The sequence below is a fragment of the Dreissena polymorpha genome, chromosome 5, assembly GCF_020536995.1.
Source record: "Dreissena polymorpha isolate Duluth1 chromosome 5, UMN_Dpol_1.0, whole genome shotgun sequence".
NCBI lineage: Eukaryota > Metazoa > Mollusca > Bivalvia > Myida > Dreissenidae > Dreissena > Dreissena polymorpha.
In genome coordinates, this window is record NC_068359.1 from 12,620,098 (window position 1) to 12,633,020 (window position 12,923).

General features: G+C 35.3%; 1 protein-coding gene and 1 long non-coding RNA gene across 6 annotated transcripts in view; one reads left to right on the plus strand and one right to left on the minus strand.

Moving 5' to 3' along the window:
- Positions 1-9,012, plus strand: part of LOC127881870 (E3 ubiquitin-protein ligase MIB2-like) — a 32,542-nt gene extending 23,530 nt beyond the window's left edge. For all 5 annotated transcript variants that reach the window (XM_052430041.1, XM_052430044.1, XM_052430040.1 and 2 more), the window contains exons 16-21: positions 1,195-1,297; positions 2,028-2,101; positions 2,822-2,970; positions 6,521-6,719; positions 7,721-7,809; positions 7,943-9,012. In XM_052430041.1, the coding sequence (XP_052286001.1) occupies positions 1,195-1,297; positions 2,028-2,101; positions 2,822-2,970; positions 6,521-6,719; positions 7,721-7,809; positions 7,943-8,057 (729 nt within the window). In that variant the 3' untranslated portion in view covers positions 8,058-9,012. The remainder of the gene's footprint in view (positions 1-1,194; positions 1,298-2,027; positions 2,102-2,821; positions 2,971-6,520; positions 6,720-7,720; positions 7,810-7,942) is intronic.
- Positions 8,773-11,887, minus strand: LOC127881872 (uncharacterized). The gene is made up of 2 exons (XR_008050323.1): positions 11,843-11,887; positions 8,773-10,091 (listed from the first exon to the last, which is right to left on the minus strand). It is a non-coding gene; the product is annotated as an uncharacterized LOC127881872 (long non-coding RNA).
- Between the last annotated feature and the right edge of the window lie 1,036 nt (positions 11,888-12,923).

A 12,923-nucleotide genomic window follows, 5' to 3' on the forward strand; every position in this document is an offset into this window, starting at 1 on the left:
AGTGTAGAATTATTTTTCATTTAGTAAAAGAAAGGCAACATAACCCTTAAGTGGCTGAGAAGAACTTGTGGCAAATAAAAAGAAAAGAGGCTATATGCTTGTTGAAAAAAATGTAAACATCAGCATATATGAACAAATCTGATAAAAAGTGTTATTTTTAGTGAATATGAAAAATACATTTTCAAGAATAAACAATAAAATTATAAATGTTTTGGTAAAGTGCATCAAAGTATTATCATAGTACAAGTTTTGGTCTAAAAATCCAATAACATTTTTAAAAGTTCACAACCCTTGTTGCAAAAAAACAAACTTGAAATATAGAATTGTCATTGTAACCTATTAAAATCAAATAAAAAATGCTTTGTTAGACCCTAGATATTATCTCTGCACTCATTTATCATCAATTGCATTTGTTTAAAAAGATTATTGTTTCATGCTACTCATGGTACCAGTTTTGTATTAGAAAATTTATTACATTATTTGTAAATGCGTAACCACATATTGCCAAACAATTCATAAAAAATATAATTTTCAAAGAAATCCTTTAAAACAAAAAGAAAATGCCTTCTTAAACCTTAAATATTATTCCTGCAAGCATTTTACATCAATTATTTATGTTTGAAAAATTCATTGGTTCATGCTACCTAGTGGCCTCTCCAGACCTTCTAAATTGGATCAATTTATTTCCAATGTTAGGAATGTCTAGTATATTTATTTCTATATTAAGAATATAACTAACAGAAATTCCTTTAAGCAAACAGCGCAGACTCTGATGAGACGCTGCGTGATGCGGCGTTTCATCTGGGTCTACGCTGTTTGCCAAGGCCTTTTTTCTAGACGCTAGGCATAAATGGGTTAATATTGGCTAATAAAAGTTCTTATGCATTTGAATTAATATAGTCTGTTATCCTATATCATAATATAGATGCGCGACTGGAAGACAACCAATTGTTTAACAGCCGATTAATTAATGCGATTAATGCGAAGATTAGTTCGATTCGAAAGCCCTGTAAATAGATTTTTCTTTATTCGATTTATACGCGAATTTATTTTGGGAAAAAAATGATGGGACAGACCATTCAATTGTAATGTAAATTTATAACTACATTTGGTTGTCATAAAACGACTCAGTATTGTACAAGTTATATGAACACGATTGCAATTGTGTATATTTTCTTCGTATTCTCTCCGAAGTGTAAGGCAGACGTAAATGCACGTGCTTCTGATAGGAAGACTCCCGTGCACGTGTCCAGTATGTCGGTAAAGGGTGACATGGTGGAGTACCTCGCGCACAATGGTAAGTATGTTTGTCGATTTCACAGCATCCACTCCCTACTCCTTAACTCTTTCAGTGCTGAAACCGAATGTTGAAGGCCTTTGCAAACAGTTTGGATCCAGATGAGAATGTGGCGTCTCATCAGGATCTAAACTGTTTGCTATTCTGATAGTATTCTTTAAAAAAAAATCGAAGAAAATCCTAATTTTAGAAATTCAGCAGACGACATTTTAGCAGACGACAAATTTCCCAGCATGCAAAGGGTTAAATGCGCTATACTGCCCGATAGGGATAGGAAACCCGTGCTCTTTAGACAGATGGGTATGGGCGCGCAACTGGTGGTGCGTCTTATGATGTAAGACGTCCTTTTAGTGTGACGCAATCGCGTTTTGTGTGCAGAAAAGAGGGTGGTTGAAGAATGGGTATGTAGGGGATCTTGTGAGCCGTGAATTGCGGCTTTTAGGCCTGACGACCTGAAGGAATACAACTAATTTTGGTTTTGTTCTTGGAACATCAAATAGTTCGCACTTTAGTCTTAAATTACCTTGTTAGTATAGTTAAAATTTATCACAGTTTTTTCATAAATATAATTATTTCTATAAACTGGATATGGTTGTTATAAAAAGCAGTTTCAATCTTGTTTTTGTACCACTCAAGTCCAGACACGTTTTAGGAAACTGAACCCACGACCTTGATGATGTGTCCCAACTTCCAAGTCTACCCCCTCTATGCTAATGTGTCTATGTTGCAGGTGCCGACCTAACCTTGGTGGACAACGATCAAGCCAATTGTCTCCACCTTTGCTTCCGGGAAACCAAGGAAGAGGTGAGAACCGAACCGCTCCCCTCCGCAAAGATATTATAATACAAATGTTGACATCCAAGTCTATCGTCCAAAATACTCGATACTTAATACCAATAAAACTTTACAGAAATCCTTTCTAATGGACATTTTATCATAGTACAAAAAGAATTGAAGTCGGTAATTAGTAGTTATCAACCATAAATAGTCTGTATACACATGATTGCAAGAGGTGCCTCGGAAGTAAATCGAGTTGGAACCAATCGTACAAAGTATGATTTTCATTTATTCTATAAGATATTTTCATGAATAATATTGAGGTTTCGCTTTTAAAAATGTCATAGGCATGTACTAAGGTTAACAGATTCTCTGATAATGACGAAGACGTGGTTGAATGTGTTTATTATGATACAGTCAGAAGAAATGATACAGTCAGAATAAATGATATACCGGTAATTGAGTCCCATTCTGGGATAACAAGACTTAAGCCATGTGCGTACAGTTCCAGATTAACCTGTGCAGTCCGCACAGGCTTATCAGAGTCGACACTTTCCGCTTTTATGTAACTTGATTTTTGAAGAAAGTTTCTTCTTAATAAAAGCCCAGTTAAAGCGGAAAGTGTTCCCCTGATCCGCCTGTGCGGACTGCATACGTTAACCGGAGACCACACTTAACCATATACAGTAAGCCCAGTTTTACTCTCACGAGACTCAATTTTTAATTCCCCACCTGCATACTTTCCAGCAAGCGGATATGAAGGAAGACCTCCTAAAGCTGGTCACTTCCCTGACTCAGGCGGGCGTTCCGGTGGACGCTTTAGACGCGGAAAAGAAACGTCCGCTCGATTACGTCGATGATGGCGTAATGAACGAGTTTCAGGATCTTTTAGGCGGGTGAGTCCTACCTATAAAATCCAGCTAAAAAATATTGAACGCTGTTGTCAAAAGAATGCTCAAATTAATAATCCACGCCAGGTGCGACGTGTGACAACATATGGAGTACTGTGAAACCATTATTAATCGTCAGGCATAAATTTTCATAAATTTCGTCAGTCGACCGATCAGCGAATTTAAGATCCTAACGAACAATCATGCTCTATGTTTGAACAAAAACAAACACCAAGTTGAACAATATTTTAAAACTTTACCGTACACATGAGGCATTAAATTCCAACATAATCCATGCACACATTCACTGCTGTTTCGTAATCAAGATTAATCCGGTTTTGACACAAAGGGATGTAGATTACACAAGGTACTTAACTGACACGTGACACTTCTTTAAAACGCGTGTGCATTACAGCTGTATCGAATGCGTTGACTTCGTTTATGTAGAATGGTAATGAATTAGCGCTAATTGTTTATAACTTTATTACCCATTAGGTGCATTGTATTTTTCAGGGTGTTGCATATTAGCCATCACGCAGCGAATGCCGATGAAAGACAATAAACCAAATGAAAAGATGACGATGTGTGATCAACATGCGTATTTATCACAAATTAATAAAGTATATTTTAATTGTTGTTTGATTGTTTGCGTTTAACCACACTTATTACTATTTTATATGTATCAATTTATTTATTTTTGAAATATTGACATTATTGATTTATATACCGGTAGTTTACTTTTTAAGAACAAACACACACATAGAGTTTCTAATTTTAATGATGATATTAGAATAAAAAAGCATTTTATTTGAAAAAAAAACACTTAACAAACTGGAACCTCTTTCGTATAACACAAACAGTTTTAAAACGGTATTGACAGCATTTTAATAAAAATCATACCAACTAGAACACATACCCAATTGGCAATTGGCTTCGTTGTTACAAACACTTGTTAACGGTTATTCGATCCCACTTGTCCGCTAATCATAACAATGAACGTGTTAATGGCATACATTAAGAGGGTCCATTACTGTCCCTTGATTACAAAAGACTAGTTAATTGGCATGTGACAAACAGGCCCCACCTCCTGCAGTGATTCTCAAGTGTGTTCCCGCATTCGTACCACGATTTTTTGCAACTGCGATTGATCGCGAATATGTATCACACACAAATCGGATATTGACTGACGCAATTTTTTTTAAATTCAAAATCAGAAATCGGCGAATTTAAGTGCTGACGAAATCGTCATTTTTATAAAAATGACGAAATTTTGTGCTGTCGAAAATAAATGGTTTCACAGTATCTTTACCAGACGACCGAGTGCAGCAAAAAATCTTTTTGAAAAACAATAGACTGAATACTTGAAACAAAGAACTAAGCGCAAAGCCATCTCATCTTTACCATACCAAGTGTTATTTAAAATCATATTGGGCTAACGCTTGAAGTTTTATTTGCACCGCTTAAAAAAAGCTGTGTAAGTATCTTATTTTCAACTCGAGTTTGACAAAATTAAGCTCTTGCCTCGGGAGCACGTGAGCAGTATACCGGTTATACATAGTTACTGTCACCAGATATATGCTTTTATCTATAATTTGAATGAACGAATTGCATAATTGCATGTAAAATTAGTTGTTACGACGGCAAGCTTGTTTTGGTTTTTATATGATCAAAATCACATGCCAAAGAGATTATGTTCGTAATCAGATTTGCAAGTGACTTTTTGTATGTTTGAAAACGTACGGTAGAGCAGATCACAATTAACATAACATTTGGCTTCAAATGAAAAAAACATAGATTTTTCGAATATCATTTCAGTATTCTGTCAAATCCCTATTAATATTTCATTAAGCCTCAATGAGCCCAAACGACTGTCCTTGCTTAGCGATGACTCAACTCAGCTCGATTATTGTAAAATCAGTCACGGGTATTTTATGTGCGATTCTGTTCAGGCCCAGTGGTAAAGACCACCAGATTGCAATTGAATTCTATTTTGTTTTGTAATGCCTCGTATTGTATATTTATTTCTTCATTACTTCAGACCTTAAATAATCGCATAATGTGCAATTCGCTCAGGCTTATTGGGGATAACACTTTCCGCCTCAATTGAATTTTCCAGACTTCGGTTTAAAGAAAAATACCCTTAGAGTGAAAAATGTCGTCCTTGATTAGCCAGTGCGTACTGCACACGCTAACGGTAGTATGGGTCGTCACTTTACTCACATGCATACAGTCCTGTTACCGGTAGTATGGGTCGTCACTTTACTCACATGCATACATTCCTGTTCCCGGTAGTATGGGTCGTCACTTTACTCACATGCATACAGTCCTGTTACCGGTAGTATGGGTCGTCACTTTACTCACATGCACACAGTCCTGTTCCCGGTAGTATGGGTCGTCACTTTACTCACATGCATACAGCCCAGTTTTCCCAGTGCGCGGCTCGTATGTTGAGCATATCGCGCGGACAATGGTTTCCGGCTCTTATGTAAAGCACATCGTTCGGACAATGGTTTCCGGCTCGTATGTTAAGCATATCATTCGGACAATGGTTTCTAACTGAACTGCACTGGGCAAACAGCCTAACATTGCCGTTGTATACGGCAAAAAATGATCTAACGGTCACTCGAGAATAACGGTCAATTGTTCATAACGGTCAACTGCCAGTATATTTCCCTCCGAAAGCCGATAAGGTGTCAAAAACAACACTAAGCTGGCGAGTATTTTTATAAGAAGGCGATACAATGATTAGTGATCTTCTATTCCGGACAAATATACATATAATATCAGCTTTTATAACAAATTAAATATTTTTAACACTATTTTCGCGTCTTTTTCTTTGAATTAGAATGATACAGTCACAACGTACTTTCGGTTTATGACAGCGAATCCGCATTTATAATTGTTCTAACGTGACGTCAATGACATGTGACAATCTTTTTTTATTTTCATTATTATATTTAAAAATACATCCCAATGAATATAATACGAAATTGGCGACTTACCTAATGAACGAGACGCATGAGTAAACAACAGTTCTATCGTTGATAAAGTCATAGATTTAATTTTAAAATAGTTATGAAATTAAAACAATTTTAAGACATTATTCTGTATTATTTAATAGAAAGTATTAATGTAATTATGCTTAGTTATCGGCAATGAACATTTGATTTACACTGTGTACGAACGACTGGGTGGAGTAACAAAGTAGCCATACTACCAACTGACCAACCATCTAAAAATTTGTGATCCGAGAATATCGGTCACTTGTCGACAACGGTCACTTTTGTCATTTCCCTTGATTGACCGCTGTTTTCAGTTTTGACTGTATATTCATACATCTAGTTCAAATGATACGCTCATCGTCTTACGATGGGCTGAAATGAGTGGCAAGACAACACGGCAGACATGCCTGTTGAGTTTGGGCACCAGCCAGTCAGCTGCCGGCTCTTTGATGTTTAGATACTTACAACTCGTATTCGTAAATGCAACCATTTTCCATGACTTCAATGCGTTGGTGTAAAGGTTTTATTTTATGATGACCACACAACTTTTTCAGGGCGAGCTCCACTGCCCAGCGTCTTACTGTAGACAGAAGTGAGGAGCCAAAAGATACGGCAGATAAGCCATCGACTTTGGTTACCGGCCAGCCCGATAACACAGGCACTGCTATAAACGCGGGTTCAGGCAAAGCGGACAAGGTGGCTGTTACTGAGTCAGGCAAGCCGGACAAGGCGGATGTTGGCACAACCGATCAGGTTAGTCATGGTTGGTGTGCACATAAATCTCGGACCGTCAATTAAATACAATGTCAATATTGCAATCCGCAATTAAATTACGTACAAATACAGGATAACATCATAGTAACCGTGTTTAATATGTTGATGTTACATAGCATTTAATAGGTAAATTTCATCTTTCTATATGTCCGAGCATGGTAATCTGAAAACAGACTTCTAATCATTGACCCGTGTGAATTGGGAGGTTGTACGTTCATTCGCTGTTTCTAAACATCAACAATATATCTAGGCAAACCGCTTTCAACGCTATGGTGTGACTATCATAGTTAAGGCAAACCTCTTTGATTGCTTTAGTTTGATTTTCGAAATAAGGGCATACATGTTAAGTGCGACTGCCATAGAAAACGTATAGTTCTTTCATTGCTACAGTTCGATTATCATAGATAAGGCAAACCTCTTTTAACGCTATTGTGCGACTTTCATAGGTAAGACCAACCTCTTTCATTGCTATAATGCGACTATCAAAGTTTAAGCATACCGTTGTAATTCTAATTTGCGACTATCGTAGATAAGGCATGCATCTTCCATGTCTATGGAGCAAAAATTGCAGATAAGTAATGCCTCTGCCATGGCTATGGAGCAAATATTGCAGATAAGTAATGCCTCTGCCATGGCTATGGAGCAAATATTGCAGATAAGTCATACATCTTCCATTACTTTTATCGTATAAAAGGTATACCTCTTTCATTGCTTAAGTGTCACTATCAAACAACTAATATAAACTGGGCATGCCACTTTCATCGCTATAGATCGACAATGGAAGAAACAGCATTCCTCTTTCATCGCTAACGAGGTACTATCGTAGATTGGACATGCCCATGTTATCTTTGTAAAGCGACTATCGTGAACATGGAATACCTCTTTTTAATCCCTATAGTCTCTATAGTGACTTTCAATGGTTGAATTTTTCATGTAGCGAAAATGAACGAGATGAATATACATTTTTTATCATACTTCAGCTGCAGAGATCAATCCATGGCGGCGGCGGAGGTAGCTCTATATCGGCTGCGCCACAGATGTGTCAAGACTGCGAGGAGGACCCTATTAAGTATGTAACTTTATTTGCATAAAAATTTTCACCCTTCGTTAGAATAATTTCGTATTTTGTACGACCTGCAGGTTTAAATAAGTATGTGTCATATCTATGTTAACTCACGTGAGCCGTTCGCGTCTATTTCCAGGTTTAAATTTGAACCATGCGGTCACCTTGTGTGCAAAGACTGCGTACCGAAAAAGAAAAAGAAGAAGTGTGGCGTTTGTAGCGAAATCTTCCAGAGTGTGAAATCACTTTCTTAAGTCAACGTGTTTTCGTGATGTGCTTGGACTTAATGGATTAATAAGTTGAACGTTTATATATGTTTTGGTGTGAATAAAATTAGTTTTTGGTTACAGGTTTCAATATTTACTTTACGTTTTTAGTTGTTATTCAACATAGCATACCTGTGTATGTGCTTTCAAATGACAAAGCGCGGATTTTATCATTTTCAAATGTATGACATTCATTTACATAAATATATTTCGGATGCGTAATTACATAAGTTTATATAAATTTCATGAGTTTTTTAATGTTGTAATTTATCAAATTTATTGATATATCAATATACCAATATCAGATGCACTAGTAGTATAGCGTTTCAGATTAAAAACATGATTCAAATGTATATAAAAAACAAACACATTATTTAAGACAATATATTTTCAAGAGATTTATTGATAAGTAACGCATAAGTTGAGTTATACAGGAAAGCAACTGACCTACAAGATCAAAGAGAAATAAGACTTTGCTCATGTTAGAATTCAAATGAGTGGTAGTTTATAATTTATATCGGTTTCCTGTATTTAGGAAATGATTTCAGTCGTATATAAAGTATCAGTATTGCATACATTTATATAATCAGATGAATCTGTATAAAGGAAACTGACAATACTTTGTCGCAAAAAAAGATGCACTCACAAACAACGTACCTTGTTTTTTGTTGTTTAAATTTTATTAAATTCGTAAAGCAAACAGAAAATAATCAAATACAAATTACGAGGGTATCGTTGGAGTACCAGGCTTTAGTTGTATATATTAAAATTTCAGTTTTTTTTTTGCACAACGCTTGTCAGTTTGTTCGTTTGGATATATAGCTCAACATCTTACAGTTTATCATTCATTCTGGCATCGAATTGAAACTTTGTTCTTTTTGTCTGTATATTCATAACAAAATAATAGTGTTTAATGTCTTAATAAATATTACCAACAACGTTACTAGCGTTATTAATTCAGATTTAATTAACAAATGTGACGTATAGAAGATAACGCCGTCGTTGTTTTATTCCTTTGTAACGGAACACCCAGTCGTTATTTATTTGCTATTGCCAATCAAAATTAACAAGTTGTGTGTTGTATTTCAGTTATATTTTCTTGTATAAATTGTTTTAATATAATAAAGCTTGAGAGACAAGAATATGAGTGTGAAGTCTTCATTCGAAAACCAAACATAACTATACAAAATTTATATAAAATATATTATGGAACGGGAATCCAGTTAAGTTCGTGATTGGCGACTTAAAGCACCAGTCTACCGAAATTATTTAATGCATTTTAAAACGGGCCACATTTTAATGAAAAGGAATAATGTCTATTTCACAGAGAAGAAAACAATAAAAGCGACAACGTGTTAGTTTCAAAAGCGCCCAATACCGTTAAAAGATTAGCCGCGTTATGCGAAAACTGGGCTTAATGCATATACGTAGTGTCATCACAGATTAGCGTGTGATGTCCGCCTAAACTCGATTTTAGTTGAGAATAGTTCAATTGAATGGAAAAAAAACTTCCATAAAAGCGGAAAGTGTCGTTCCTGATAAGCCTTTTAAAGTGGTTCAATGCGTTAGAATTGTTCAATGGCACGTTAACAAATAATTTAATTATTTCGAATTTTAATGAAAATATGAGAATAAACAAAAAAAAAATGAAACATAGAAACGTTGCTTTTGAAATGTTATTTCATGTACAAAATGAACAATTCATATATGGTGCGTCGTTACATGCTAATACATTTCTGCTTAACTATGCCATAATTTCTAAAAAGAATTTATTTAAAAAGTCAGTAACTATTTGAAAAATTTGACTAGAGACCGTATACTGCGAATGCGCCACAGTTCATAACCCGAAAAACGTCATCACCGTGGTGACCACAAGAATAATCACGTGGTTTCCGGTCACGTGTGCCCAGCTAATGGCACCATTACAGTGGTCTGTGTCGCAGTAGCAGGCACTTTGCTGCAGATCCGTATTCTTCAGACATCCGTTTAACGTGTAGGTCACATCGCAATCGCGCACGTACCCTGAAACGTTTGAGTCAAATGAGTCGCGTTCTGAGAAAACTGGGCATAATGCATGTGCGTAAAGTGTCATCCCAGATAAGCTTGTGCAGTGCGCACAGGCTAATCAGGGATGACACTTTCCGCTTAAACTGGATTTTCGGTAAGGAGGGACTTCCTTGAAACTAAAAATACCATTAAAAGCATACAATTACACCACATGTAATTTACCACATGTAAATTAACTGGTCTAATGTTCTATGTCTACTGACATGTAAAATTTCTCATAATATATCGATATCATACAACATATACCGTTTTGTGCGCATGCGCTTTACATGGTTTGCTATTCAGGTTTCCGCAATTCAGTGCCCACCCCTGTAATTATGCGTGTCGCTGAGGACACTCCGTCTTTCCGCGACGAGCATTAACAGTGAACGATGTGATTAATAAGTAAGTAACAAGATCATAGTTACGTGATTGCAACAGCAAATCGATTCTAATATCGGGATGCAATTTGCAGTTGAATTAAGCTGGCGTTGTATGATGTTGTTTTTTTTTAAACTGGGAAACATCACGAGTGCAGTGTACCCATATATGAATAAAATAGATGGTTTAAATGCTGTTATGGTCATTGTACTATTACCTCACCTCGAGAAATGGCATAATATTTTTTTTGTAATAAATCAATTTTAGCAAAAAATGTTGTTTGATTATTTTTGTAAATAAGCGAAAGAGATACATAGTCCAAAAAATGAGCAATTTCGTTTGAACACGCTCCTCTTTAATTAAGTGAATTGTAGTAATTCTAGTAATTCTAGTAATTGCAGTAATTGGCATATTGATAGTTGAAGATCTGTATCAATTGTTATGTGATTGTTTAAATTGATTTAAATAATAAAAAAATATATATATACATACATACATACATACACACACACATATATATATATATATATATATATATATATATATATATATATATATATATATATAAATTCCGCAGCCTTAGAGAGGGGGCACCCTTACAGCCCTTACAAAAATGGGCTCAAAATCCCTATACAATGTCCCGGTGGAAACCCGGATATACAATGGTATCAATTTACTGGGGTCTCAGTATTCGTTAAATGCATTATTATATCCGTTGGCATTGGGATGAAATACATGTCACCTGTATTTTAATGGTCCAATATAAAAAAATCATTTCATATCAGTTTTGTACGGAATCCGGATAGCTCCATCTATAATTTCGTCCTTCTTTCATCAAGGGCGACACACAAAGCGATACAATATATTTTGCGCGACAGTCGCGGCGACGCACGATATCTTTCGCACAAAATATTCAGGTTTTATGCTTTTTGCTGCTCATCAGTAACTAAGGTTTGGAAATGTAGCCTTTAAAACTTGAATTTAGTAAGAAAGGTCTTAAATTAAATTTTACTTTCTTGACAAATACTTAAAAATATGTATCTATGTGGTAAAGGGTAAATCATCCCACCCTCCTTACATGTTAAAGATGTGCTTTTTGGTTACAGCCTAATTTCTGTTAACAACAGGGATCATCGTTAGTTATGTCGTTAATTGACATTTTAAAATGAAGTGGATAGTCGTATTAAAAAAACTTAAGATAAAAAAATACGTAGTCAAGTAGTCAAAAATTAGCGAAAAAGAAATGTGAGTATGTTTTGGCCAGATGAACAAATGCCGGATGAGCAAAGGTTGGCTAAATTCATAACCCTTATTAAACCAATATAGCTAAAAACTTAAAGTCTTACTTCGACCGTCCTGTCGTTTCACACAACTCCTGCAGTTTCTAAGGACTGTGTGCCCCTCAGCGATGAAGGAGTCGCGGCAGTTGTTGTTCGTGTCGCTCGTGCAGATGTAGCAGATGTAGCAGGTGATCACCCCTTCACAGTCAGCAATAGAAGACAGACAGACAGACAGACAGTTTATTTTGACTTGTACAGTGTACATCGTCAACAACACATTATGAAAACAGTACAATGTCAATTGTGATAGGTACAAAGTTTTACACATATTTACAAATTATTTACTTAGCTAACAAAGTAAATAAAATATAAAAACAACAAAGGCAGAAAAAAAAGATAAAAATGAAAAGTGAAAAGAGGATGAACATTTAAAGCATTATTGCGTTAATAATAGATGTTCGAACGTTAAGTGATTCTTTTACAAAAAGACATATTTGTATAAGTTCTATTTTATTATTCGATTGCAGTAAACTTAAATATTTATACATAGATGGCCTTTTGTAATAAAATGTTTTTATGTATTTTTTTATGTTTCTAAACGCCGGGCAAATGCAAATAAAATGAAATTCATCTTCAATATCAGTCGAATTGCAACACAAGCAGTAACGCTGATTTCTAGCAACGTCTCTTGCATGACGACCGGTTTGAATATGTAGTGGATCGGCTGACAATCTTAATCTGGTGAAAAAGTATCTCAAACTTTTTGGTAAAATGTCTAAGTAGGACTCATAATCAAAATTGATTTTAAAATTTCGATAAACATCTAACATCGAACTGTTATTTAAGGTTCTATACCAGTCCTGTGTAAAGTTATCATAAACTCTGCGTTTAAATTCCTCTACAAATGAGTTAATCTCAATATTAATAGTATTTATATCATCAAATGCATAACTAAAACCATAGTCATCAAACATTTTTTTAACATTAAATATCCAATTATGACAGCCTTTATGATAATCTGAGACGGCCAAGTTATATATGGTTTTTATTATGATATTTTCAGATCTACATATCTTAAACCAATGTTTAATGACACGGACATATCTATGTATATACATGGGATATCTACCCAGCTCACCATAAACAC